At 37.4% G+C, this 23,327-nt stretch overlaps 2 protein-coding genes across 2 annotated transcripts; both read left to right on the top strand.

Annotated features, from left to right (window-relative positions):
* The first annotated feature begins 4,201 nt into the window (after positions 1-4,201).
* LOC105222944 (serine protease Hayan) lies at positions 4,202-5,663 on the top strand. Its single transcript, XM_011200514.4, has 4 exons — positions 4,202-4,483; positions 4,638-4,918; positions 5,004-5,169; positions 5,311-5,663. Exons 1-4 carry the CDS (start codon positions 4,351-4,353, stop codon positions 5,658-5,660), a joined length of 930 nt encoding a protein of 309 aa, XP_011198816.2. The 5' UTR covers positions 4,202-4,350; the 3' UTR covers positions 5,661-5,663.
* Positions 5,664-15,764: 10,101 nt separating this feature from the next.
* Positions 15,765-22,093, top strand: LOC105222945 (uncharacterized). Its single transcript, XM_011200515.4, has 2 exons — positions 15,765-16,347; positions 20,853-22,093. The coding sequence occupies exons 1-2, from the start codon at positions 16,194-16,196 to the stop codon at positions 21,659-21,661; spliced, it is 963 nt and encodes a 320-aa protein (XP_011198817.1). The 5' UTR covers positions 15,765-16,193; the 3' UTR covers positions 21,662-22,093.
* Positions 22,094-23,327: the final 1,234 nt, after the last annotated feature.

Here is a 23,327-nt window from a genome sequence, read left to right as displayed (position 1 = left end):
GTATATGTATTTTTGATTTTTTTTGTACTAATTTGGGGGAGGAGTGATTGCTTATTTTTTTAGTAGAATAAGCAGGTATTGGGTTGTCAAAAAGTCTTGCGGTATTTTCGGTAGTTGACGCTGAAAGCGCGTAGTTCTAGTTTTATTCGTCGCATCGGGTCATGCTATACCTTTTTGGAAAGCTCATTTCACGCGCTAATGCGTGTTTGATTGATTGTCGTTTCTTTTAAGTCGTTCGTGAGTTATAGCGTCGCAAACATGGAGTAAAATAAAGAGAAAATACGGCATATTTTACAGTACTACTACGATAAAGGCAAAAATGCATCTCAAGCCGCCAATAAAATTTGTGCAGTTTATGGACCCGATACAGTTTCCATTTCCACCGCACAACGATGGTTTCAACGTTTTCGTTCTGGTGTAGAGGTGGTCGAAGATGCGCCACGCTCCGGAAGGCCTGTCGTCGAAAATTGCGATAAAATCGCTAAATTGGTCGAAAGAGACCGGCATAGTAGGAAAAAAATAATAATAAAATAAATAAAATTCAATAAAAATACCGCAAGACTTTTTTGATAACCCAATATTTATGCAGTCTTCCATTCCACTTCATTCCTTTTACTTACATCTGTTCTATCCATAGTCGAGTCTATTGCAAATTGATCCTAAGGCGCATTAAGGGCAAATGCCTAGTGTTACCTAATACTTTGATATTTCTGTCTTTTAGTTGTGTTTTTGGAAATGTACTTATTTTTTGTGCTTTAGGTATTGGGTAGTCTAAAAAGTATTTTCGTATTTTGTCAATAGATATCGTTGCAGTCGTATATCTCCAGTGCTACCAACCACATTGTGTCATATCATATAGTGTTGGAAAGTTTGAAGAAGTTAAAGTCGGAGAAGTTGAAAATAATTTATAGCTGTTCAAAAATGAGTGAAAATTCGTTATATTTTGAAATTTTTGTATAAAAAAGGGAAGCCACCAATGAAATTTGTGAAGTTTACAGAGACGATGCTGTATCAGTTCGTGTAGTACATTAGTGCGCTCGCTTCCATTTTGAAATTTTCGAAATTTCGATTTACACTGATGGAATAATGTCTCTAGCGAAAAAATGGCAAAAAGTGCTCGACCAAAATGATAGATATTTGTTTACTTATTTACTAGTATAAATATAAAAAACAATACGTTAAAGTTTGATTAGAAAAGTCTTTTTCGACTATGTATATTAAAAATATAATTTTCTAAAAATTTCAATGCACGAAAAGTTTGTTCAGGATCTGTAGGAATTGTTGCTTCGAAACGTGTAAACTTTCGTTTTTTAACTGTGTTTTTACTTTAAAAAAATAACGCTTTCGTTTTCCGAAGTGTAGGTAACTTTTATTGGAAAAAATGTTGTAATTATAAAAAATATACTGTTTTATTTTTCACTAGTGGCTTAAATCTTCCGCGTTTTCTATTATAGCCTGATACCTTTGATGGCAACTTGCAAATAAATTTTGGGCAAATAAACTACCACAGGTATGTTGTAGTAACCGAATGAAGTCTTTTTTTGACGTTAAATGTTTTAGCTTTCATTAGGGCCGAATTATTCTCTACTCTCTGAGTACAGAGCGTGCTCCTTGGTTTCGAATAATTGTGTTCTTGCAGTATCCAATCATGGTTAAAATGGGTATGGGCGGATAGAAGATACTGGAGGAGAGTTATACAGGATAATAAAATATACAAATTCATGTAGAAGACTTTCAGGTTTTGAGATATTAGCATTTGAAATCTAATTCTACAATTTAAAGAATGTAAATTTTAAATTAAACTTATTTAACACTTATATTTTGGGTACTCACAACCTGTCGTAAAGCATCATAAAATCGTAAAATTATAAATTTTTTGACTTCTTTAAAAAAATTGTTGTTGGATTTCATACAAAAATGAGTTTACACATTAACAATTCTCAATGCTATGTTTTCGAATCGTTATACTCGTAACTTACAACTTTACGAGACTTGTGAAAACCCTAATTGTTTACTTTTATAAGCACTAACTCTTCATAGATTGTTTTCACACTTTTATTTCATGTTAAATACTGCATCAATAAGTACATATAAAGAGAAAGATTACATCGCAAATAATCTGACGTTGTCAGGATGTAATTCTAACCGTCGCTAAATCGTCGCTGCTGAATCTTAGCTTTTTCAAACGACGTTTGCCGGGCTCTGGAAATCACTGTGATTCTTTAGAAATATTATTAAAAATATAAAATCTATTTGTATTCGCTGAACTTACACTAATATTCTTTCAAACTATCGACGCTTAACTTCACTGAAATTTTAGACTTCACTATGAGTTGCGAAACATTAATTAATAGCAAAAAAAAAGAAAGAGAAATAATATACGTTAAAGATAAGACTAGTAAGTGTTAAAGAAGGAGTTATTCACTCCAGGACATTATTAGTTTTTCGCTCAGAACTACTTTTGACATGCCTTCGGCCGCGCTTCAAAAAATGACTCTAGTCGGTCCAACATCGAGATGTTCTTAGTTCGGCCTCGCTTTAAAAGACTTAACTCTCTGGGTAGCAGCGAAAGAAGGCTCATTGTTTTTATTGACAAACCATCTACCAGTCGAGGCACCATAACTTTTTCCAGGTAGTAGATTGGAAGGTCACATGGTATGGAATGATCGGACACGTTGGAGCGATGACATTGCGGCAAGCACTATTATTCACAAGGATTGCTGGAAAGCAACCGAGCATCTTCAAAGAAACCACATCAATACAGACAACACATACATATGTGGCATAAGACGGAACTTATACACAAATAACTGATTACCCAAGTAATCGGATTATAAAACGCTTTCCTGATATGATCTTAGAGTACAGAGTGTTCAAAGTGTGTTTTTTTCTTTGTGCGATCGATTCTTGAAACTTATTTTATTTTTTGGCATTTTGCGATCACTTACGGCTACAATTTGGCCAGTTTTTCGTTCTTCGTAATGTAGCACGTCGTGCAATGAAATAAGCAAAATGAGTGTTCAGTATAAGAAATGTATAAGAAAAGCTAAGAAAGTTTATTTAGAAAGCGGTGACATATTTAGTATATCTCAAAATCCAGTACGGAAAAGACTTTAGAGATGTGGCATCAAACGCAGCAGTAATATAACCAAAATATACACCGAAAAATGTTACATTGGGAGCAGGAAAACAACAACCGTGATTGGAACAATTTAATATTTACAAATGATGCATTTTTGTGGGTGCGTCTGTGTTTATGGATCCAATCCATTTAATATGCTTCACAAAAAATCCGTTAGATTGATGAAATTATATAGCTTATATATATATATGGCTTACTGAAGTCCTCTCAAATGCTTTATGTCCAAAATAACCGTGATGAAGGACAGCAAGAAAACAATGATCCGCAACATAGAAACAGACTATGTACTCAATGGAACTTTCGATTGACCATCACAGTCATCGGAAGCCAATCCAATAGAGAATAATTCGACCTCAATAAAAGCCAAAATATAATATATAGAAAACATTTAATGTCAATAAAAGAATTCATTCGGCTATTACAACAGACATACCTGTGGGTCGCTTAAGCGGAAAATTTATTCAGAAGTTGCCATCAAAGATGAGAGGAAATAATAGAGAACGAAGGAGACTGAAGCTTCTAATGAAAAAATAACAATGTTAATTAAAACACACGTTTTATCACAATCACGATGATACCAAACTTCTGGAACTAACTTTGTACCGAAGTTTGTAACACCCAGAAGGAAATGTTTGAGATCCAATAAAGTATATAAATACATTATCAGCATGATGAGCTGAGGAACACGTTTTTTTCATTCGGAATCGCCGATACCGGACTACTATAGCATATAGCTGCAATACAAACTCACCGGTCACAATTAAGTTCTTGTATTGAAAGTTTTATATTTGTGAGCGGTATTATAGCTTCGGTTTTTTTAGATTTTTTTTATATAATTTTAAAAGAGTTTCTTCTTGTTTCATACAGTTTATCAGTAATTTAACGTTATGGAAGCATGTGTATTTCACATCTTGTTATAATTAAATCGTTGGCAATGTTATTGTTCTACTCTTATCATCAGTGGAAATGGTATGCAAATTTACTTTCACTGGAATATATATTATATCTGTGTCCATATATGTACATAAGTTTCGCTATAAATAGGAAGCCTCTGATTAAAATCGGTTCAAACGTGCAGCGAAATAAGTGAGACTTGCTAACAGCAGCCATAATATTTAATAAATTTAATATTTGCGGTTTGCGGTTGGCTATTATATATTTCAAATAGAAGTATAATTTTTTAATAATAAAAAACTCTTTTCTGAAGTATGAACTTTAGAGCTAATGCTGTACTCACCAATCCACTAGCGGTATTTATTTTATATTTTATTACTTTTTGTATTTTTGCGATCTGTAATCAAAAGACCAACTCGCAAGTAGTTCAACGCCCGGCGGTTAGAAGTAAGTAAAACTCTCCTAAGTGTGTACTCTAAAAGAATGATAGAGTGTTTTTTGGTACTCTGTACAGTTATATACATATATGTATGTACTTATTATTATATATGCTTACATATGTGAATACACACGTACTTATATAAAATATGATTTTTTTCAGTCTGTGAGGCATTAGGTAATGGCTTCCAGCCCAATTTGATACCGCATGCACCCGAAGGTACTGCCGTTGCACCCGGGAAATATCCCTATATGGCACTCATTGGTCATCAAAAGCAAAACGAAAATATAACATTTCCATGTAGTGGCGCCTTGATTGATAAACGTTTCGTGCTAACCGCAGCTCATTGTATAAAAAATGGTAAACCGGTGATTGTGCGACTGGGTATAACAGACCTTGACAATTTTGAACAAAGTAGTGGCATGGTTGAGAAGAGAATCAAAGTAAATATATATCAGAATACATTCATACATATGTATATACCGTATTAAACATTTAAGTATTTAAAATAAAATTCTCTAATTTAAGGCCATTCATGTGCATCCCAACTATTCATTGGCTTCTGCTTACAACGATATCGGTTTGGTCGAATTGGAGAGTGACGTTAACTACTCTTCTTTGGTGTATCCCGTTTGCTTATTTACCGCTGCCGCAATTCCGTTAAACAATACTGAGTTGTATGCCACGCGTTGGGGTATTAAAAATTATTCAAACTATCCTATCAAAATAACGCTATCAGCGCTAAATGCGTCCGAAGAACACCGCTCCTACACACCCTTATTTGATTTTAGTTTAATTATGTCTATTACATTTTAATGCAATTTCGTCGTTCTAGGTGTCAATGGTCAACGTATTGTAGGTGCAGTACACGTACGGATTCTTCCAATACCATTGTGTCGAGATGCTTATGGTAAATTTGCAAACCGGCTTATTGCAGATGGTATTCGGACCACGCAGTTATGTGCACACGCTGTAAATCCATCGGTATATGAATGTAGTAGTGCGAGTGGAGCTATGGTCATAGTCGAAGATGCAAGTTTAAATAAATACCGACTCGTCGGCATAGATTCTTTTGGTCCACGTTGTCGTTCACAGGTGCCAGACGTGCTTACTAGAGTATCCGAATACTTAGATTTTATTGAGAGTGTAGTTTGGGCATCCCAAGGAAATAAAGATCTGACGTAAATACATATGTACTACGCATGTATTTTTTAAAGAGTTTAGTGAAAAAATAAAATTTAAAAGTTTATTGAAAATAATTTTTTTTTTGTGATTTTCCTTATAAACTGGGTAAGTGGAGGAATTCATTGATGAAACCTTCTTTTCCTTCTGAATTTGAATTAAAATTATTTTCCGCGCTCTGATTTTATGACAATAGCGAACTGTGTGAATCGATCTACTTACTTCGCATAAAGTAGAATTTACTTTGCAACTTTATCTAAAAATAATCTTAATAAAGTCACCGTAAACCGTAAAATTTTTGTTACTTTTGGTACTAACTGAATGAGCAACGTGATATTTTTAATAAGATCAGGGAATTATGCATATCAAGATGTATTTAATATGTGAATATGTTGTAAGATTAACGATTTTCTTTGATATACCTATCCTAATATAAATATTTTCGAATTTCCGGTTGCTTTAATGTCGCATATATCAGCTACTATATAAGATATCTTAATTAAATTCAGAATAAAAATCTTTCCTAAAATGGATGAAGTTACGTCAATATCTCCACTTGTCCCCATATAACTTAGAATTATATAAGAATTTCAAACTTCCGGTTTTTTTATACCGTAAATATCGATCAATGTGTATGGTATCTTAGCAAAAAATATAAAATTGGATATATATAATAGTTTAAATCCCATAATGATTTTCTTTATCCTTGCACACTGAGTGTCCAGCATGTTGGTCAGTGTATGGCCTAAAAACATGTTCTCGAGTAGACTTGAGTAATTCGACAGTAGTCGGTAGTTGGAAAAGTCTTTTCGTATTTTATCAATAGATGTCGTTACAGTCGTATATCTCCGGTGTTACCAATCACATTGTGTCATACCATATAGTGTGTAAGCTTCATTTAACCGAACCAAATTAAATTCGGGAAGTTGAAAAAAAGTTACAGCTGTTTAAAAATGAGTGAAACTAATGAAGAAACTACTACTATATTTTGAAATTTACATATATACATACAAAAAAGGGAAGAATGCCACTCAAGCCTCCAATGAAATTTGTGAAGATTACGGAGACGATGTTGTATACGTATCAGTTCGTGTAGCACAAAAATGGCTCGCTCGCTTCCGTTCTGGAAATTTCGATGTGAAAGATGTACCTCGCTCTGGTCAACCTATTGTTGAAAAAGTCCATGAATCTGCGATTCTTTGCTGAAACGAAATGAAATCGAACTAGTATTTCTGAAGCAAATGGTAACAGATGACGAAAAGTGGATCAAATACGACAATAATGTGCGAAAAAGGTCATGGTTCAAGTGTGGTGAAGCTCAACAAGTGGTCGCAAAGCCAGCATTGACGCCCCGAAAGGTTATGCTGAGTGTTGTGTGGAATTGGAAAGAAATCATCCACTATGAGCTGCTCCAGCCTGGTCGACCGATTGATTCTACATTTTAATCTCAACAACTGATGAGATTGAAGCAAGCAATCGAAAAAAACGGCCAGAACTAATCAACAGAAAGGACTTCGTCTTCCATCAGGACAACGCTAGACAGCACACATCTTTGATGGCTCGACAAAAACTGGAAGAGTTTGGCTGGGAAGTTTAGATGCATCCACTATATAGCCCTGACCGTGCACCATCGGACTACCATTTGTTTCGGTCAACGCAGAACTCCCTTAATGGAGTAAAGTTGGCGTCAAGAGAAGCCTGCGAAAATTACTTGTCGCAGTTTTTCGCCGAGAAACCAGAAAAGTTTTACACTGTTGCAATAATGTCTCTAAAAGAAAAATGGATAAAAGTGAACGACCAAAATGGTATATATTTGGTTCATTAAAGTTCGCTATAAATATAAAAAAAAAACAAGTAAGGAAGGGCTTAGTTCGGTTGTCACTGAACATTTTATACTCTCGCATGATAAAGTGATAATCGAGATTTCATTATCCGTCATTTATGTAGATATTTTTTTATTTTGTTTCCTAATGTATGTATATATTGTATTATACAGAGAAGGAATCAGATGGAATTCAAAATAGCGTTATATTGGAAGAAGGCGTGGTTGTGAACCGATTCCACCCATATTTCGTATATGTCATCAGGGTGTTAAGAAAATATTTTTGGGCTAAACTTCATTGAAATCGGTTGAGTAGTCAATGTGATATGGTTTTTGGTCCATAAGTGGGCAACGCCATCAATTTTCAATTTTTAAAAAAAGCCTGGGTGCAGCTTCCTTCTGCCATTTCTTCCGTAAATTAGTGTTTCTGACAACCCTATTGCTAGTCGGTTAACGCACTTTTAGTGATTTTCAACATAACCTTTGTATGGGAGGTGGGCGTGGATTTTATCCGATTTGTTCCATTTTTGAACTGTATATGGAAATGCTTGAAGGAAACGACTCTATACAGTTTGGTTGACATATCTATAGTAGTTCCCGAGATATGTACAAAAAACTTTGTAGGGGCGGGGCCACGCCCACTTTTTCCAAAAAAATTAGGTCCAAATATGCCCCTCACTAATGCGATCCTTTGCGCCAAATTTCACTTTAATATCTTTATTTATGGCTTAGTTATGACGTATTTCAGGTAGGTTTCGGTTTCTGCCATTTTGTGGGCCGAATTTTACCCACTTGGAACTTGAACCTGCAATGGAGCCAAGAAATACGTGTACAAGTTTCATCATGATATCTCAATTTTCCGCACTATTACAGCTTGCACGGACGGACGGACAGACGGACCACGAAACGGACGGACAGACAATATCCGGATTTCAACTCTACTCGTCACCCTGAGTGATTTTGGTATAATAGATATGATGTTTAAGAGCTTGATAACTTTTTTGACGCAAAAAAATTTAAAACGCATAAAATTTGCAAAATCTCATCGGTATCTTTATTTGAAACGTTAGATTGGTTCATGACATTTACTATGTTTGAATTTTCCTTTAGTTTACTATGTTGACCGCGGCTGCGTCTTAGGTGGTCCATTCGGAAAGTCCAATTTTGGGCAACTTTTTCGAGCATTTCGGCCGGAACACTATTCCGAATATATCTTTCGGACTTTGTGTTGCTTCCAAAGCTGGAATAGTTGCTGGCTTATTTCTGTAGACTTTAGACTTTTGTTCACCCACAAAAAATAGTACGTATCACATTAAATCGCATGATCTTGGTGGCCAACTTACGGGTTCATTTCTTGAGATGAATTGTTGTCCGTCCGTCCAAGTACAAAATGGCCATAGAATCGCGATGTCTGTGGGCATGTAGCGCCACCTTGTTGAAACCACATGTCAATTAAGTTCAGTTCTGTAATTTGGTACAACATAGCAAGAGACACTTGTGAACGATAGCGATTTTTTCACCGTACGTTGCGTCCAAAATGGATCTTTGAAAAAATACGGTCCAATGATTCACCACCATACAAACCACACCAAACAGTCAATTTTTCGGGATGCATGGGCAGATATTAAATTTTAAGCCGTGAGTTGGTATGCTCTTCACCCCAAATGCGGCACATTTTGCTTATTTGGCAAAATTCCATATCTCGAGACCTGAGCCTGATCATCGCTGTACAAAATTTGTCCGAAAATGGAACAAAACCACACCTACTTCGCATATAACACAATTTTAAAATTCAATGATTTGCAATTGCTCAGTTTCAGTAAGTCTATTCATGATGAAATGTCAAAGCATACTGAGCATCTTTCTCTTTGACACCATGTCTTTAGTGATTGTCAAATACTAATTGCATGAAAATCCTAACCTCAAAAAAATCACCCGTTATAACCCTATATCTGACTCTTTTAGTTTTAGGACTTACAAACAACCGTTATGTGAACAAAACTATAATACTCTCCTAGCAACTTTGTTGCGAGAGTATAATAAGTTGAAGTTTGATTAGAAATCGGTATCTAGGGGCTTAAGAGTTTTGGTTGGATTTGGGCAGTTTTTGGCCATAAGGTGGCATATATTAAAAGAATTATTTGTGCAAAGTTTAATGCCTTTATATCAATTGCTTCCTGATTTGTGTACCGGAAAGTGAAAGAATCAAAGAAAATTTAAAATTATGATATACAGGAAATAGGCGTGGTTGCAGTCCGATTTCGCCACGAACTAAATTTAGTCGAAATCGGTCGTTCGGGTCCCAAGATATGAGTTTTAACCTAAAAGTGGGCGGTGCCACGTCCTTCCTCTTTAAATAGCTTTTAACAGAGTTCTTATAGTATTTGTGCTAGGCAAATTTGGTTGTTTTGCGATTAATCGACTAATATCTAGCAATTAATTATTTTTGCTTGCAATTAATCATTTAATCTTTTTTTTTTGACATCCATAGTGGTACCATACACTCCTCTGCTTTCAGAAACTTTTGAGGCTCATATTAACGTTAAATACTGCACCGCTTATGTATGTGAAATGGATAAAATATATTTAAATATGTAACGAAGATTATGAAATAAATGTATATATGTATATATATGAAAGGGGACGGCAATGAGCATTTTGGAGAATCTCCCGTTTTCCCTTCTCGACCGTTATTCAACCGTCACCCATCTTGCAGTGCACTTGGAAAACGACCAGAGGACTAAATATACTGCTCCGAATGCGGCACAATTATCAGCTAACCCGCCGAATACCACCCTTACAGCTTTTTTTAAATTATGTGCAGATTATGTGCTAAGCCGTTGTTATATCCAGAAGTTCCGCAGTACTACAGGTGTAATGTATCAAAAACTCGATTCTATCAAAGGAAACAAGGTGTTGAAGTACCTGGGACAGTAATGCTCTTGGTATAGTACATCCTAACAACGCTGAATGCTTTAACTTAAGAAAGCTTCTAGATGTCGAGAAAGGACCAAAATCTTTTGAAGGGTTGAGAACTGCTGAAGAGGAGGTTTGCTCAACATATCGCCAAGCGTGCCAGAAGCTAGGACTTCTAGAAGATGTTCAATACCAAATGTCATTTTCTGAATAGGTCAGGAATTATTCATTTATGAATTCCCTGAAAACTTCAACAACTTGACTGAATCGAGAAATGATGTCGTTAGCAAGGCTTCGATGACATTCCATGGCATTTTTGAGAAATCACGCATTGCTCCGAGAAAATGCCACTTTATTGAGAAGACGAGTTTATAATATCGCGCCAGTCGTTCTTTCTTTTCGCAGTTTGGAGATTCCAAGTGTAACCAGGTTCTTCTACGCCTGGTCTTTCCAACGGACTGGAGGTATCCTCTGCTTGCCCTGACGGGTATTGCACTGAATACTCTCAGCGCAGGAGTGTTTTCAGCCTTTCGGACGACGTGACCTACCCAGCGCTGTCGCTCTCTCTTAATTCCCTGAACTATGCCAATGTCGCCGTATATCTCGTACAGCTCATCGTTCATCGACTGCGTTATTCGCCGTTTGCCAATGCGCAAAGGACCATAAATCTTCCGCAGAACCTTTATCTCGAAAACTCGCCAAAGATAAAAAGAACCCTAACTCATCTCTCATCTCATCTCAAAACCACCTGAACTCTGACAACTGTCAAAGTTCAGAAGGTATTAACGTTTAGCAATTGGAAACGAGGAAAGGCCAGATTGAAATCTAACCAAAAAATGTCCGAGATTTCAAGACGACAAATAAAATACATAAACCAATGAAAATTTCTTTAATTGGAACTGGAACTGGAACTCGTAATGCCCACTCATCAGATGTTATCATCGTCCATGCCTCTGCACCATAAAGCAGGACAGGGATGATGAATAGCTTGTAGAGTTTGGCCTTTGTTCATCGAGAGAGAACTTTACTTCTCACTAAAGTAGCACCTGTTGGCAAGAGTTATTCTGCGTTGGTTTTTGAGCCTGGCGTTGTTGTTGGTGTTAATACTGGTTCCAAGACAGACGTAATTATCTACGACTTTGAAGTTATGACTCTCAACAATGAAAACACTAGAGCGACGATCATTGGTTTGATGACAGGAGCTATTACGTCTTTCCCCCGCTCACAAGCAGACCCATACATATGTTTCGCTTCATTATTCAGAACTAACGGTGCGGTTGTTGAGGTCAATTATACCAATATCATCGGCGTATGCCTTTTTTACTTCTTTTGAAACGAAACATGGCACACAGTGCAGCTTAATACCTTTCTTCATGAAATTTAATATAAATAAATAATTTCTTGTTATTTAATACAATATTTTTTAGAGTACATAAATCTGGTTCAATTAATATCCTCTACTTTCATTTACTACAACATTTCGTTATCACTTTAAAATAATTCACTATCAGAAAGGTATCCACAAAAAGCTGTTCAAATCATTTACTAATTCATTTTACACTTATTTTGCAATGAAATTATTGTGTTGGTAATATTTGGAATTGATTCATAAAAGTTCCTTTAAGTGTAAACTTTGGTATAGTCTTTACCAAAAACAAAAGGGCTAAATTTATCCAAACCCGCAATTCAGACCATTGTCAAAAATTATCATAACCTCTATATGGGGTATTCCATACCAAATCGACCACTTTTGAACCCAATCACTTTAGATTTTGTTGAAACTTATCCATCCTTTTCTACCCTTTGAAAAACATTTTTGAGAATTTTTTCAAAATTTTTTGTCCAACTTCAAAAAAGTTATGAATTTTTCAAAAAAATGGCAAATAGCCATAACTTTTGTAGATTTTGACTTTTGGGGACCTTTTTTTTTAATTTTTGTTTTTGAATGAACTTTTGGAACAAATACACGAAAAAAATTTAACACGATCAATTATATAAAATAATCGGTTTTTTTATGTAAAATCGTCATTTTTTGGAAGTTCGCCATTTTTTCCCTCCCTCAAAAAAAAAACTTCAATTAATTTAACAACTATCCCTGCTAATCCCGGAGTGGATCGATTTTTTTATATATTTTTTTTATTTATTAAAAAAATTGTCAAATTTTCAAATATGAAAAAAAAATTTCCGTAAACTTTATTTCTAAAAGTAAAATTGATTTTCAAACTATAAGACTGCAAGATAGAAGAATTTCTCCATATAAATACATATGTATGAGCGCAAAAAACTGCGTGTGCGTTAGAGGTTATGTTCGCGTAGGATTCCACCGCAAGTGCTACTAGTTTGAGTGAACTACTGGTATAGTTTGTTCGATTCACTACTCTCCAATGCATGGCAAAGATAATTGTGAGAATATTATAATGAAAAGAGATTCAATAAGTCACGTTTTCCTTATGCTCAATCGGAAGAAATTTATTATTGATGCAGAATCCGAAACTTTTTTATGTTTTCATATGAAATGTAAAAACCAAGAGTTATTGCACAAGTATCTCAAAGCTCTAAGATAAATGTTTTACTTTATCACTGAGGCGGACTCCGAGTGCTACCGTAAATATGTATGTATGTCAGTAGACATTTTTTATCATTTCATCAAACGGTGAATGAAAACACGTGCATAGTGACAGTATACACACATATACACATTGGTGAGTTCAATTTCTTCACCACTTTTTCACTTTTACCAGCAAAAGCTCAAATCAGTTCCTACAAAACACAAAAGGCAGAAGGTAAAAGAACAAAGAAAATACGAATCACAAAGTCAACACAAAATGTAACACAATAGGTAATACGTATATTCTAACAATAGCAACAATAATAATTTCCATTGCACATTCGTCACACGACACCAAAGCTCGCACCAGCGATGCGTCTGATATAGCACACATATACATACATTAAATATATAGGTACATGTATGCAGGTAGATGTGCCGAAGTGCATTCGGCGCAACTCGTAAGGTATTTACAAGGCAAAGCAAAAACTATATTAAAAATAAGAGCAAAACAAACAATAAAGCAAAAACCCGCAAATGCAATATCATTGCAAAAGTTCTAACGCTTACGCGACGCAGATGTAAATTTTTTATACGTCCATTGCATGCAGAGAACTGCAGTTACTGCTGCTATGGGCCAATGCGATCATTACAGTCACTACACCTAACGACGACCGAAAGCAATTAGCACGATTGCTGCTTGAGCATACATATGTATGTACGTGGGTTACTTTGCTTGGCTTTTGGCTCTCGCCAGCAATTGAAACCACCGTGGCGTTGTGAGATGAAGTTTCTGCCATTTTCAGACATTTCGACCATCATCACCCCTCGGCTTTGCCCTTATGGCAGTAGAAACTTTTCCCTTAGCCATTGTGCTTTTGCGTACGTTAAGGCTTACAGTAAATGCAACGCGCAGTTATTTGATTCATGATGACGTCATATTTTGCATTCTCTCAAGCTTTTGCGACGGCGGTGGCTACAAAGGGGTGCACACGATATACTCGCAACTTTTGCTGTGCAGCGCAAGTGTTTGCTTGCACGTAGAAACGCCTACATACCTCTAACTGCAGTTGGACGCCGACAGTGACTTTGGCATTGCACAGTGGGGCGTTGTGTAATAAATGTAAGGTAAATATAAATATGTTACATATTATGAAATATAGAAAAACACTACAAAAATATCTTATTACAGTTTTTTATTATTACTAATACATTATAAAATTTCCATTGCTCTGAACTTTGCATACAATCTATTGTAAATACCTTTGTTTACATTAATCCTTAATTCTTCATAAAGCTGCAAGTTTTGAACCCATTCCGATCAGATTGTGTGATATATATATTGTGTTATATAGCTAATTTCTTAAGTTAGAAAACGATTAAATAACTTTTTCTAAGCGTTATGTATAGAAATCTCCAAAACATTCTTTAGTGTTCGAATTAAACTCTCTACTTATACTATACTTAAACTCTACTTATTTACCCGCAGTGGGAGAGAATCATACCTTTGCTTCGGTGTGTTTCGTGTACGATTTAATTATATCACGAAGTTTGTAACACTCAGAAGGAAAAGTCGGAGTCAGTCGATTGAGTCATGTCCCTCTGTATATACTCGAACTTGTCCCGCAGTTTTTGAAATATCAATTTGGAGTTTTTCACTCGTTCTTTTCTTCCCCAAGAAGTTGATAATTTGTCAGTACCGCCGATATCAGACAGTATAGGCCATAGCTGCCATACAAACTGAAGGGTAAAAATAAAGTATTTTAGGAAAACCTTTTCTAAAGATATATGTATCTTTACAAAACTTGGATTAGATTAGATTATAACTTCCGAATAAATTGTTTAGATAGGATCACTATATGGTATAGCTGCCATAGAAACTGAACGATCAAAAGCAATTTTTTATTGACAATATATTTACATGTACAGAAAATGTCAAACTATGCGGTGCACAATGTTTTTTTGTCAGGAAACCATTCAAGAAATATTGATTTACTTTAGAGCTGGAACGAATGACGAATTTTTTAATTCAAAAACTTGGAAAAATTAGATTTTTAATTTTAAACAAAAGTCGAAATTAAAAATTTAACTTTTGATCTAAAAGGTTGGGTCTAAAAATTGGAAATCTGATTTTTAATTCATAATGATCCGGAGATTAAGAATTAAATTATAATTTTTTAAATTTTATGTTTCATGGAACAACAAATAACTTCACGAAAAAACACCAACAGTTACATATTTGTTTGTTAAACATTGAAAGTAAAGAATCCTTCTTTCCGGCACTATTTTTCATGATTTCGAAATTTAAGTTGTATAATTAAAAACCACAGTTTTGCGAAAAAGACATTTGAAGTTTTAAACTCACAACCCCGAGCGCCTCTAAACCCTTTGCCAACTATTTTCAGAGAATATTTTTAAGATAATATACATACTTTAAGAAAATGCAAAATCCACCTCGTTGTTTTGAAAATACTGACTACTAATCCCTTAAGCGATATGTATGCGGCAGGAGAGCTATAAACAAGTTCTTTCAACAATTTGTTCGTAAGAAAATTAACAAAATCCATAACTCTATTGGGTTGGAAAATGTATTATATGAGCATACAAGAACCCATTTTAGCCTCCAAATGAACGACAATGGATTATTAATAGCGTTCACATGTTTCTGCAAACGTTCCCACTGTGCCACTATTTTGGCTTACGGCGCGTTCTTCGTGCTGACTGAATGGTGCCGCCGTTGTCGTTGCATTTGCGTTTGCTGTTGCCATTTGAGATTGCAGTAGTAGTCGTCGTTGTTGGGGCGCCGCTGTCGCCAATGCAGCTTTTTCAGTTTTCGCTTAACGCTCGTTCAGTCAAGTTGATTTTGCTGCATCGTCGTTTACTATTTAATTCGCGTCGCATACAAATACAAACAAACACTGCAAAAAACATATATGTACACATACACACTAACACACGTGCATTCAATTATTATCTGTGCCGCACCGCACCGCACCGCGCAACACTTTGCGCACCAAATGCAAACGAGGGCAGCCATCGTCTGAGTGACTATTGGTGTACTATATTGTGGTGTTAAGACGATAACAGGTGCGACACAGGGCGCGCGAATACGGTGCGCGAGCGGTCAGTGCACATTTGGCGGACGGGTATCATCATCAGCAACATCAGACGTCGCCAACGCACACGTCGTCGTCGTCCGCCGTTTGTACGCCAGCGACGCGCATCTAGTGTAGCGACGTCGGCTATCAGCATGGCGCGCAAGGATGATCCCGTTCTGAATGTGCGCTTTGTGCAATTGGTCGAAAACCATCCGTGCCTTTGGAACTCAACGCTGCCAGCATACAGCAAGAAGGACGAAACCCAAAAGGCCTGGCAGGAGGTGGCCAATGAGACAAAAGATAATGGTATGTAAGCATTGTTTGCCTGTTGGCTGGCGCCGTCGCAACTGCTCCCATTTCGTCTTTATTGCTAATAACCATAATTGTTGTTAGTGCTAACATTGTGGTTTCTATTATTTTTGTTGTACACACGAGTACGTACAAGTACACTCATGTATTCACTATTGCTATTATAATAATTTGCGTTTGCATTTTGTTGCTATTGTTGTTAATGCATTTTTTTCTCATTTGTTATTGTTGTTGTCTATTTGTACGTGCATGCGGCGGAGCTTTCGCATTTGCTATGTAGTAATAGTGAGCTAGTAGCTAGTAGCTAGAGCTCACAGCAGTCACAGAGCGCAGCGTAGAATTGCGTGCCGTTCGTTCTTCAAAGTTTTCGCTTTCGCATTCGCGATGCATGCGCTACACTGCGCTGCACTTCTACGCTCGTCATTCGTGTCGCGCACTCCCCACCCCACCACAGCGCGCACCGCAACGACGCGACTGACGTACGCAACTTGATGATTGTCGCCCGACTGTGTATGCAATACAAACACATATACATGTTGGTCAGTTGGCAATGGCAGCGCCCTCAATACGCTCAGTTACGTTGCCCAGAGCTGCGCCCCCAACTTCTTACAAAGTTGTTATTGTGAACTTTTTTGTCGTGTTTTTGCATTTTCGCAAGCGCGTGTGTGTGGCGGTCTGCGTGTGCCTACGACTGGGGCGTCACACCGTGTCGCTTCGTCAGCCGCCAGTCAATCGGTTTGTTTACTTGTTGCCGTGTTTTGCTGCATTTGCATGTGCGCCATGGTGCGCGCTATGGGTAGACGAGATGCGAAGCAAGGTGCGACAATGTTGGCACGCCAGCTGCAATTGCTGCAGAAGCTTTTCTTGCCTCTTTCGTGTATTGCATTCTCTGTGCTCGGAGCTTTTGTCATGTAGTATAGTATGTGTGTATGTACGTACGTGCCCACAACCGCACTCGTACAATCGTCTATTGCCTCATATGAATTTCCTTAAACTGTACTCAAATTGTGACTCTCTGGCGCTCTCTGTTTGCAGTTGTTCTCAGACTTTTCCCTACACTTGGGGCTCATATTGCGTTGTTTGCGATTAGCGTTTGTGCACGAGCATTTAATTTGTTTTTAATTTATTGCTATTTTTTGTCGTGGTTAAAAGAACCTCTGTGAGTTTATTTGCATTGCGCAAAACGCGTTTAGCGATATTCAGTAGAACAGCAGCATTTAATACTCTCAGATATGTGAAATTTTTAAAATCTTATAATTTACTGCATTCTTTCGAAAAATTAAGCAGAATCTGGTAGTAAAAGCAGCCCAACTGTAGAAACACAATCACTACGACGATAATAGACGACGATAATAGATTTTTACACTTCCTGCGCTTTTTATCACATGTTTTATATTTGACTTCAGCGCGAAAGTTCCAACGATCGGGATTTTCATCAGCTGTGTAATTATAGCTGTACTTATATATGTAAAGGGTGATTTTTTAAGAGCTTGATAACTTTTTTTTAAAAAAAAACGCATAAAATTTGCAAAATCTCATCGGTTCTTTATTTGAAACGTTAGATTGGTTCATGACATTTACTTTTTGAAGATAATTTCATTTAAATGTTGACCGCGGCTGCGTCTTAGGTGGTCCATTCGGAAAGTCCAATTTTGGGCAACTTTTTCGAGCATTTCGGCCGGAATAGCCCGAATTTCTTCGGAAATGTTGTCTTCCAAAGCTGGAATAGTTGCTGGCTTATTTCTGTAGACTTTAGACTTGACGTAGCCCCACAAAAAATAGTCTAAAGGCGTTAAATCGCATGATCTTGGTGGCCAACTTACGGGTCCATTTCTTGAGATGAATTGTTGTCCGAAGTTTTCCCTCAAAATGGCCATAGAATCGCGAGCTGTGTGGCATGTAGCGCCATCTTGTTGAAACCACATGTCAACCAAGTTCAGTTCTTCCATTTTTGGCAACAAAAAGTTTGTTAGCATCGAACGATAGCGATCGCCATTCACCGTAACGTTGCGTCCAACAGCATCTTTGAAAAAATACGGTCCAATGATTCCACCAGCGTACAAACCACACCAAACAGTGCATTTTTCGGGATGCATGGGCAGTTCTTGAACGGCTTCTGGTTGCTCTTCACCCCAAATGCGGCAATTTTGCTTATTTACGTAGCCATTCAACCAGAAATGAGCCTCATCGCTGAACAAAATTTGTCGATAAACACATTTCGAACCGAACACTGATTTTGGTAATAAAATTCAATGATTTGCAAGCGTTGCTCGTTAGTAAGTCTATTCATGATGAAATGTCAAAGCATACTGAGCATCTTTCTCTTTGACACCATGTCTGAAATCCCACGTGATCTGTCAAATACTAATGCATGAAAATCCTAACCTCAAAAAAATCACCCGTTACATATATAACAGGAAAAGGCAGGGTAGTAAAAGCTCCAAAGTTCGGTGCAACACTTAAGCAACCACTTTTCGCCCTTAACGTTTTTTTACGCTGACAACATGTTGCACAGAATCATATTCTAGGAAGACGAAATGAATGCTTGACCCATCCATGCCCATGAAAGCGATTGCTTGAGAAAAAATTATGAATCTTGGTGAGACTCTTGCATCAAGTTCAATTACCATACGTTCCTCCTCCACCAGTTGGTATTATAAATAAACAAAATTAGGTAATTGCTACGCCCGTCTTCCATCTCTAAAACGTAAATCTAACACATGATTTATATTGAGTTATCAAAAAAGTCTTGCGGTATTTTCGCTAGTTGACGTTGAAAGCTCGTAGTTCTAGTTTTATTCGTCGCATCGGGTCATGCTATACTTTTGAAAAGCTCATTTCACGCGCTAACACGTGTTTGATTGATTGTCATTTCTTTTAAGTCGTTCGTGAGTTATAGCGTCGCAAACATGGAGCAAAATAAAGAGAAAATACGGCATATTTTACAGTACTATTTACTACGATAAAGGCAAAAATACATCTCAAGCCGACCAATATGTATGATGGCGATGTCATATGGCGTGCGATCCAAAACTCAACCGTGTTCAGCTCGCAAAGGGGGAATATAACCAAAAAAACCTGCGCAAGTTAACCTCGGTAGAGTTTTCGAACGCAAACTCTGTGATGCTCACTTTTTTCACGCACTCGCTCAAAAATAAATATGTAATTATTAAAAAACGCCGATTTGGGAGAAAACCAGGAATCAATGCATTTTTCACGAAAATCAGTGAATCAGAGCCATGACAAAATCAGGGAAATATGGTAACCTTATACGTAGCTGAACTTCATACATTCTTTAAAATTCGTCTTTAACCATGACACAAATAGACAGCGCGTATTCTGTAGCATTGCTGGAATGATTCACATTCTACTTTATTCTCCGTAAAGATGTGTTCGGGAAAGTTTACCGCACTACTAATAAGTCCTAGCAGTTGTCCTTTCAATCTCCGCTACTTTTTTTCTTTTCGCTTTCATTTCTGGAACGCTTCGACTGGGATGTCTGCGAGTACCCTCGTCACTGCCGCTTGGATGTCCGTAATCGACTCAAAATGGGTTCCTTTGACCACCGATTTTGTTTTAGGAAACAAAAAACACATATCACAGGGTAACATGTCGGGCGAATAAGGCGGCTGTTGCAACACGGCGATCCCTTTAGAGGCCAAATACTGGGACACGCTGAGGGCGGTGTGGCACCGCGCGTTGTCATGATGAAGGACGCAGTTACGAGCGATGTCTAGGCGCACCCTGTTGTCTCGTTTTCGCAATCTTTCGAGTACTTGGCAATAGTAGACTTGATTCACAGTCAAACAGTCACAGTCAAAGTCACTATCAAAAAAGGCAATAATCATCATTTTCACCTTCGACTTGCTTTTTTCGGGCGGGGGACGCGCGGAGACAACCATTGTGAGCTTTGGCGTTTGGTTTCCGGGTCCTGGGCACGACTAAGAGCACTATCACCATACACTCTTACAATTTTAGGGTACGTTTCCGAAACTGTTTCGCCCAATCTGGCGCAAAATTTTATCGCGACGCGTTGCTCTTGATTTCATTTTTCCATTTTCGTGACGAGCACTATAAACACAAGTCTACTCAACTTGACGCAGCAGGCGAACTAAACAAGCTATGGTACATATATCAATGGAGAGGGGAGAGATGCCGGAAAGGAGGAAGGGAATTTCAAGGTCACAGGTTTACCACAAGCGCGGCAATAAAATCAGTCTCATTACTTAATTGTCAAACCTCGTATCTTCTCTCTGTGGTTTATTTAAGATTTATATAGGAATTGAAGAGAAAATTTCTTTATTTACTAGTTTTATGTTGAAATGCGTTAAACAAGTTAAGCACACCAAGAGATGTGCATAAATTTTCGCGTATTTATGAAAAAAAAATCGCATTCAAAACTTATTTGCTATTTAAACCTGTTTTATTATACATTTAATTTGAACTTTTTAACTTCATGAATAAATATATAATTATTCATTGAATCTTTCTCTTACTTGCAGTGCGAAATTGCCGCGAAAGATGGCGAACAATTCGAAGCAGTTTCTTGCGATCGTTGAAACTATCACGCACTAGTACTGGTCGAGGCAAACGCAAGTATTACCTCTCCAAATATCTGCAATTCTTAATACCTTACACAAAGACGCGACTAAAGAATGTCAATGCGACGCCGAGCATAATTGCACAGCGCAAAATAACACCGCAACCACCCATGACGCGCATCAATCACATACCATTGCCCATAGTCAGCAGTGATGACACCAAAGATTCCAACTGCACGGAAGTAGCAATAGCCGAAGAGGACGTTGTGGTTTCGCTACACGAAGGTACAGCAGCCGCGACGCAGCAACAACGCATAACAGTGCAGCCACCAATGACAGCACCGTGCGCCATACCAGTACCAGTCGTCATGCCGGCACCGACCGCCATCAAAACGGAGCAAGGTGCCACAACGCCGGAACATGGACGATGTACAGCGACGGCCGTCAACAGCATGAATGCGTGTGCCATTGGCGGTGGCGTCAACAATAGCAGCGGTAATGCGGCAAACAGTAGTGGTTTTGCTGCAGCAACGGATACGCAACCAACTCCGCGTAGCGCATCCGCCGTCGATCTGACGGAATTTGCCGAGTGGATTAAAAGTAAAAATGAACATCATCGCCAATGTTTAATGCCCTCCTCACCTGATGCTGATCAATCATTTCTCAACAGCTTGCATCCATTTCTGAAGGAAATGTCCGGGAAACAGAACCGCCGCTTCCGGCAGAAGGTGGTAGCGCTGATTGATGCCATTCTGGATAATGCCGACTGAGGCGTACACACACACACATGCGATGCGTAACGTATAGCCGCAGATACGATGGTGATGAAGTTGAAGAGTGGTGAAGGATGTTGGCCGTAGTAGTGCTGGATGTGCGAAACAGGGAAGGGAAAGTGAACGTGAAGGGGAATAAGAATGCAGCAGTGATAGTAAACGGTGTGGCCCGATTTGGAAGTGAGATGTGAATGCTTTATTTCTAATATCGAGGACTACAACTAAAGTAAACCTTACGCACATGAACACACTTTTACCTAGCGCTTGAACGCACACAACCTACATACATACAATTAGACACTAATACATACATTATACTATGCCTGCATGCACACCAAATATGTGTACTGTGAATATCTGTTGATTTTTATTAGAGAAAAATATTTTTTTGTTTCCAGTGGAATTGAAATAAATGCTTTATTTTTTGTACTATTTGTTTTTGAAACTTTATATCGAGCTGTATGGTAAATCGGAACTGCCGAGGCAGGATCCTTTTATTTAGGGCTTTCATACTCGATTCCGCTAGAACGATTGCGTTCAGTCACATAAAATGTGTGAAAAAGAAGAACTCCGACTGTACCGAAGCTATTATATACTTCACAGGTTCAACTTGTTTTAAAAAATGGTTTTGAGCGCTCAGTTTACATATTTGACAATCTGAACAATTTCATCGAAGATTGTATTGTTGCTTGGATAACAATTCATGCCGAATTTCTTGAAGATACCTATTCGATATATGACTTAATACTTCTATGTCAGAGACATAGAGAGAGCCTCATAGAAGCCGAGATAAAAATTGAACCATGCGTGTGGCACCGCCTACTTTTAGGTTAGACCCCATATATCGGGACCCGCCCGACCGATTTCGACTAAATTTAGTCCGTGGCATTTTTCTCACATTTCTATATCACAGTGCAAAAATTAGCGAAATTTGACTACAACCAAGCTTACTTACCATAAAGAACAATTTTAAATTCCATTTGATTCTCTTACTTAATATAACGAGATATAACTTTAAAGTATGCCATCTTATGACCAAAAATTGTTGAAATTCACCCAAGTCTGTTTAAGCCCATAGGTAGCGAATATGTGGACCCAAATATCTACATATAACTGACTAATATCGGTCAAAATATGGGATACACCAATGATATATGAAATTCTGAGAGTATCTTTTCCTCATAATATTATAACTATCTATCAAAAATGGTTTGAATCGGGTTAATACTTTCCTGAGTGAATAAGGAGTGTGTTTTATTCATAACTTTGTACAATAGATAAAATTAAGCAAAATTGATATCAGGATTCTAGAACACCCGGCTGACTTTACTCCATATGATTGGTGAGGTATTTTATGAAAACCAACGTACGTTTTTTTTAGAATGTGGCATATTAATAGTATGTGGTATGGGCACAACTAGATAAAATTTGGACGATACTACCACAACTGCTATATACTACATATAATGATTTTCGTTTTTTACAAATCTTATGTCGTACATGTCGGTCAGTGTATGAGCTGAAAAAATTTTTTAATTTAAATTTCACGCGAAAGCCCATTCATGGAAATATTTTTTTCTAGGTTGATCAGTGGCATCTGCGCCAAATGTCACATCAAAATAATCATTAGTAGTAAACGCTTGTCTTTCTGAAGAACATAAAG

Source organism: Bactrocera dorsalis, chromosome 4 (genome assembly GCF_023373825.1).
Source record: "Bactrocera dorsalis isolate Fly_Bdor chromosome 4, ASM2337382v1, whole genome shotgun sequence".
Lineage (NCBI taxonomy): Eukaryota > Metazoa > Arthropoda > Insecta > Diptera > Tephritidae > Bactrocera > Bactrocera dorsalis.
Note: the sequence above shows the minus strand (reverse complement) of the source record. Positions and strands in the feature narration are given on the sequence as shown.

What these genes read in the sequence shown, in the direction of transcription:
- LOC105222944 (XM_011200514.4), top strand. Translation starts at nt 4,351, where the DNA reads ATGAACTTTAGAGCTAATGCTGTACTCACCAATCCACTAGCGGTATTT. An exon ending in TGGTTGAGAAGAGAATCAAA is followed by an intron (nt 4,919 to 5,003) that starts GTAAATATATAT and finishes CTCTAATTTAAG; the next exon opens with GCCATTCATGTGCATCCCAA. An exon ending in GTTGTATGCCACGCGTTGGG is followed by an intron (nt 5,170 to 5,310) that starts GTATTAAAAATT and finishes TCGTCGTTCTAG; the next exon opens with GTGTCAATGGTCAACGTATT.
- LOC105222945 (XM_011200515.4), top strand. Translation starts at nt 16,194, where the DNA reads ATGGCGCGCAAGGATGATCCCGTTCTGAATGTGCGCTTTGTGCAATTG. An exon ending in CAATGAGACAAAAGATAATG is followed by an intron (nt 16,348 to 20,852) that starts GTATGTAAGCAT and finishes TCTTACTTGCAG; the next exon opens with TGCGAAATTGCCGCGAAAGA.